Source organism: Heliconius melpomene, chromosome 4 (genome assembly GCF_056956725.1).
Source record: "Heliconius melpomene rosina isolate 202511_hmr_F chromosome 4, ASM5695672v1, whole genome shotgun sequence".
Classification (NCBI taxonomy): Eukaryota; Metazoa; Arthropoda; class Insecta; order Lepidoptera; family Nymphalidae; genus Heliconius; species Heliconius melpomene.
Genome location: NC_140392.1, coordinates 8370115 through 8375933, shown reverse-complemented (window position 1 = coordinate 8375933; position 5819 = coordinate 8370115). Strand labels below are relative to the sequence as shown.

Genomic DNA, 5819 nt, shown 5'->3' with positions numbered 1-5819 from the left:
GCGTAAAAGACAGACAGACAGACAGACAGAGTTACTTTCGAATTTATAATATATAATATTATTTCCAATATTTCATGCATATTTAAGTGCAATATAATTAAACAACGACACTTATCTTATCATAATCTAATGTTAGATAATTCAAAAGAATGAGTCATACTCATAAATAGATGTAATATTTTCAAATAGCCTTCAGTCGAGCGCTGCCTGTCGAGTGATGATGATCGACAAAGTTGCTGTTGTGACCGGTTCTAATAAGGGAATCGGTTACGGTATCGTGAGAGAGCTGTGCAGGCGTGAAGTTAAAATAGTGTATTTAACTGCGCGAGACATAAAAAGAGGAGAAGAAGCTGTAAAAAAACTGAAAGAAGAAGGATTCTTTCCATTTTTCTACCAATTGGATATCACTGACAAAAAAAGTGTAGAAAATTTTGCCAAACATTTAGAAAAAAAATATTCATATCTAGATATTTTAATAAACAATGCTGCTACTATACCAGAGGATTTTAACAAGACAACTTATGTTGACGCTAAACGCGTTATCGATGTAAATTATAGAAGCTATTCTAATATTCAAGAATATTTATTTCCAATATTAGGCGATGATGCAAGAGTTGTAAACATCTCTAGTGATTGTGGTCATATTTCAAATTTAAAAAACACCTATTGGATTGAAAGACTTACTAAACAAAATTTGGAAATCAAAGATATTGATGAATTTGTTGATTGGTTTTTGGAATCAATTCAAAATGAGACTTTGAATGAAAATGATTTTGCTTCCACTTCTTTCCTCGCTTATCGTATATCAAAAATTGCTATATGCGCCTTAACTAGAGTTCAACAAGCCACAATAGGCAGAAATATATCAATTAATTCCTTACATCCTGGTTTTGTTAAAACTGACATGACTATGCAACATGGAGATTTATCCATTGTTCAATCGAGTAAAGCTCCCGTTTATTTGGCGTTAGATTGCGACCAGTCTCTGAAGGGGAAATTTATATGGTATGACAAAACTGAAGTCGATTGGGCTGATCCAAATGTTAAATTGAAGTGCCAGGATAAAAAAGAGGTGGACAGGTATTTTGAGGCTGTATCGAAGACATAAAAGTATTGGTTTTCAATGTTATTGCTTTAAAGTAAACAATATTTGTATTTAAAAGTATTTTTTTTACTGGTGGTGGTCATTCAAAGGAAGCTTCATTTATCTCATAAATATATACGTAAGAGAATCACATTATCTTTTATTATTTATTCTTATCAGTATTCCTATTAACCTTTATTGAGTACTCCTATTCCTAATCTTGTAATGAGGACAGTGATGGCGAAGGGCACTTGGCGCACAAGTATGTGACTGTAAGCTTGACTGGTTGTGGGGCCGATTCCCATTCGAGAAATTGAAATATTTTTATTTGAATTTACATTTTCATTTCTTCGCTTTAGTGTCAGGGTAAAGTGTGGCGGTGTATTCTGCCACTCAACAAGCAAGCTTCTGGAATTTAGTAGAAAGTGGAAAACACTATGACCCCTCTGGTTACCCTGCTGTGGGCGTGATACAGCGTGAAGCTAATAATCTTAATATATATTATTTATATAAACTCATAAGTATTAGTATAAGTATTCAGTAAAAAAAATACGCCACCGACAATTCATCCTATATCTTATAAAACAAAGTCGCTTTTCGTGTCTGTCTGTTGTTTCTAACTCTTCTTCTTCTAAACCACCCAACGGATTTTGATGCGGTCTTCACCATTGAGTCGAGTGTTTTTCGTACAAGGTTTATATATAGTTTATTATTTGTACATTCTTATGTAAATTAACATAAATACGATAAATGTGTATAAAGTCCTACCCGTTGAGACACTTTCGCGCATGCGCTGCTTTAATGGTAAGTACTACATGAAAAAAATGTACTGGAGTATTGTTCCTCTTAATAAGATCTACAAAAAAGTCCGCGAGAGCATATTCGTATCTTTTAAGAATAACGTGTAGTGATCATTTTTCTGTCTAAAAATAACAATTTCAATATATTTTTTATTGTGAGGGATATTTTTCCATATAAGTATTAATCCTTATCCTTTAAAATACTTTATTAATTTTCTACGTTAAACGAAGATAAAATTAGCTTTTTACAATATTTCAAAATTGCGAATAGTTTTACAGAAAAACGCATTTAATTGTTGACACATCCCGCCGTTGACACATCAGCTGTATGTTACTCAAGTTTCACTTATCCCTTACTCTCAGCATATAAATAAGTACATTAGTTACGTTGGCCATTTAATGTAGACCAAAACTGTCTTTTACTGTTTTTCATTTTAATAAGTACTTTAGAAGTTATTACAATATCAAAAAATCCTTGCTGCGAAACGGCTCGCCACTCGCCATGCGTCCGCCGTGCCCGTCTGCCTTACACGCATCGGTGGTTCAGTGGTAGAATGCTCGCCTGCCACGCGGGCGGCCCGGGTTCGATTCCCGGCCCATGCAATCTATTTAATTTTCCTCACAGGCAGCCACGTCGTGCTTGCTTTTCATCAGGGACAGAATACCCCCTTCAGCATTAACCACAAGCTCGAAAAAAAATCCCGGCTGCCTCTATAGCAACGAAGATTTAGTTAGATGCGTTTGCACGTATTGGATAATTGGAGTTGAATGTATTATTTAAGTAGTTAAAGCGGGCGAAGCCGCAAGAGGGTCGCTAGTTATACAATAATAATAAAAGCAAAGATTTCAACTTTCAACGTTGCTAGTAAAAAAGTCGATAAGTTTCTGTAGCGAACCAATTATTTTTGCTCCTCATTTCTGTAAAAACGACTATCGCATCCAGAACAGACTACAGAGGCCATTGCGGATCGCGACTGGATAATTGGACTGTCAGTTGTGGTATTGTCTTACCTACGACCTGTAAGCGAGCTGACGTCTTGCATTAAATACTTTACTTGTACTATAATATATTCGTTGGTTAAATATATATTAGTTTTTTTAACCGACTTCTGTAAGAAAAGGAGGTTATCAATTCGACTGTATTTTTATTTTTTTTTTTATTTTTTTTTTATTTTTTTTTTTTATGTTTGTTACCTCATAACTTTTAACTGGGTGGACCGATTTTGATAATTTTTTTTTTATTTGAAAGGTATAGCTTCCCGAATGGTCCCATTTTTTTTTGGTTCATATCTGACAATGGTATCCATGAGAAAATCACATAAGTCTTAAATTTGCATTATGCATGTGCGCGACTAATAGCCGAATAACTCAATGTCGCGCCAACCGATTTTGATGATTCTTTTTTTATTTGAAAGGATACACTTCAAGGATAATTTGGTGAAAGTTTGGTTAGGTTTCGATTATGGAATCCGGAGAAAATTGAGAAAGTTTGTTTTTTTTGGTCAAAAATTAATTATACTGTAATAGTTACAAGCAAAAACTTTTTAAATTGATGTCAGAAGTGAGATTCCTGATCGTTGCATTTCTTTTCAACCAATCTCAAAAAAGAGGATGTTCTCATTTTCAACCAACTTCAAAAAATGGAGATTCCGAATTCACCCGAATACTTTTTATGTTTGTTCTTGTCAATATACCAAAATGTACCTTTGCACAAAAATAATAGCTAATTAAATGAAGTTTTACATAGAACAATCACAACCACTCGTTGACAACCACTACCACCACCATCACCACTCGTTCAAGAAGCATCATTTTAAGATCTACCCATCACTAAAAATCGTAAAATAAATTAATTTTTAACAAAAACAAGAACCGACTTCTAACAACGAACTAAAAAGTGAAAAATAATTATATAAAGATTTTGTAATTTTGAAGTCGGTGTCAAACTAATGCTACAACACCTTTACTACAATATCTAATTACTAAGCCTGTTTGTTTTACTTGGCACCGACTTCAAAATTACAAAATCTTTATATAATTATTTTTCACTTTTTAGTTCGTTGTTAGAAGTCGGTTTTTGTTTTTGTTAAAAATTAATTTTTATTAAAAAAACGTACGTAATATAAAAATGATTGCAAATATTTCAATGCACATGGGGTGGGTTCAATCTATATGGAAAAAATATTTAGATATCTTGTTTTTATTTTCGACTTTCTCAATTGATGCGTCCGCTTATGCCATCGCCAAAAGAGTTATTAACAGCTGAATGTCGCTTATTATAGAAGTTTAATTTTTGATACACATTCTTCACTTCCGGTACAATCAATCAATCAAATCAGCCTATTCGGGTCCACTGCCGGATATAGGCCCCTCCCAGGGTGCGCCAAAGCTCCCGATCCTCCGTCTTCCGCATCAAGTCGAAGCCAGCAACCTTCTTCAGGTCGTCGGTCCACCGAGCTGGAGGGCGCCCGATCCGCGGTCTCCACTCAAGGACTCGTCTGCTCCAACGGCCATCGGTCCTTCGACAGATGTGTACTTCCGGTACAATCGATATTAATTAGTCAATATTTAAATAAGTTTCAATTAAACTAATGAGTGATCATTGCAAAGGAAATAAATAATAATTTATGAGCAGTTACTGCCGCTTACAGGTGAGAGAGGATGATTTGACATATACACTGAACACACGGTTAGGTACAATAAAAATAAAGCTAGTAACTACATCTAAATAGCATATAAGTGGATGCTTGAAAACAATTTTTTTGCGTTATTCTCCATAATTGAAATTCTCTTTTTATTATTACTATTCTCTAAAGCTCCTTACCGTAATGGTGGATAATTCGTAATATAATAGAGAAAATGGTGTTCCAAAAAGCTCTCGGTTATTGTATTTATAATATTTATTTATAATTTAATATTTTTAATAATGTATTTATAATATTTATGAAACTTTTCATTACGAATAATATCCTTCAAAATATGAAAATTACAATAACGCATCGCTAGCTTCTCTCGTTATAGGTACACTGAAAAAGCTAAAAATTCTTATATTTTTTGTGTTTTTTTGAAAATGATTAAAAGTAACACCCTCGTTAAAATGTTCATGGGAGTATTTTAGAGTATTTCATTTATCTTTTACTTACTAAGGATGTACGAAAAACATATCTCTGTTAATGACAGTCGAAAAAATACAGAATAAATATAACACATTTCTCGATATCATACTAAAATCTTATTTTTTTCCATGTTATAAAGATTTACTGCCTAGGTCTGTTCTAGACACAGTGCTTAAGAGTGGATAAAATTAATCGTATTTAATAAATCTGAAGAAAGAGAGACCAGTCGTAGCGCAGGTTCACGAAGTGTCACTATAAACGTTAATGTTCGTAGGTTCGATGATATGAAATATTTATTTATATATTTATTTCTTCACTCTGGTTTCGAGGCAAAGCGCGGCGTTTAGTTCCGCCACTGGAATATGCAATGGCTGCAGAATTCGGCAGGAAGTGGGGAAATAAATGTCTTACTGGGTTTCTTTGTTCTGTTTACGATACTGTGTGCGAGATAAGTAAGACACTGTGTTCCTTCCTACCCTAAATCCCTAAATATATTATGTTCTTATCACACTACAATAGCTTTAAATAAATATATATCAATAATTCCCACTAACCGAGACATATTTTATCAGAGCTAAGGCCCAAGGTTAAATAAAAAGCGAAATACAATGGAAAAGCAAAAGTAAATCTTATTTTTATACCGAACTCATTTAATAAGAGTATGAAAAATACGACCCAGAATGAAATAACTTTCTGAATATTAACATTAGATATTTAACTTGATATTCAACATGGAGGTTACTTGGGGTTTGTATAATAAATATTATTCTTGTGTGAAGTTGAAGTAATAGAAATGATATTCCTGGAAAATAGGATGTT

The 5819-nt window shown here is 33.4% G+C and overlaps 1 protein-coding gene across 1 annotated transcript; it reads left to right on the top strand.

The window, feature by feature from the left end:
• Window positions 1-202: 202 nt before the first annotated feature.
• Window positions 203-1162, top strand: LOC146539643 (carbonyl reductase [NADPH] 3-like). The gene has a single exon (XM_085208401.1). It carries the CDS (start codon window positions 218-220, stop codon window positions 1106-1108), a length of 891 nt encoding a protein of 296 aa, XP_085064527.1. The 5' UTR covers window positions 203-217; the 3' UTR covers window positions 1109-1162.
• Window positions 1163-5819: the final 4657 nt, after the last annotated feature.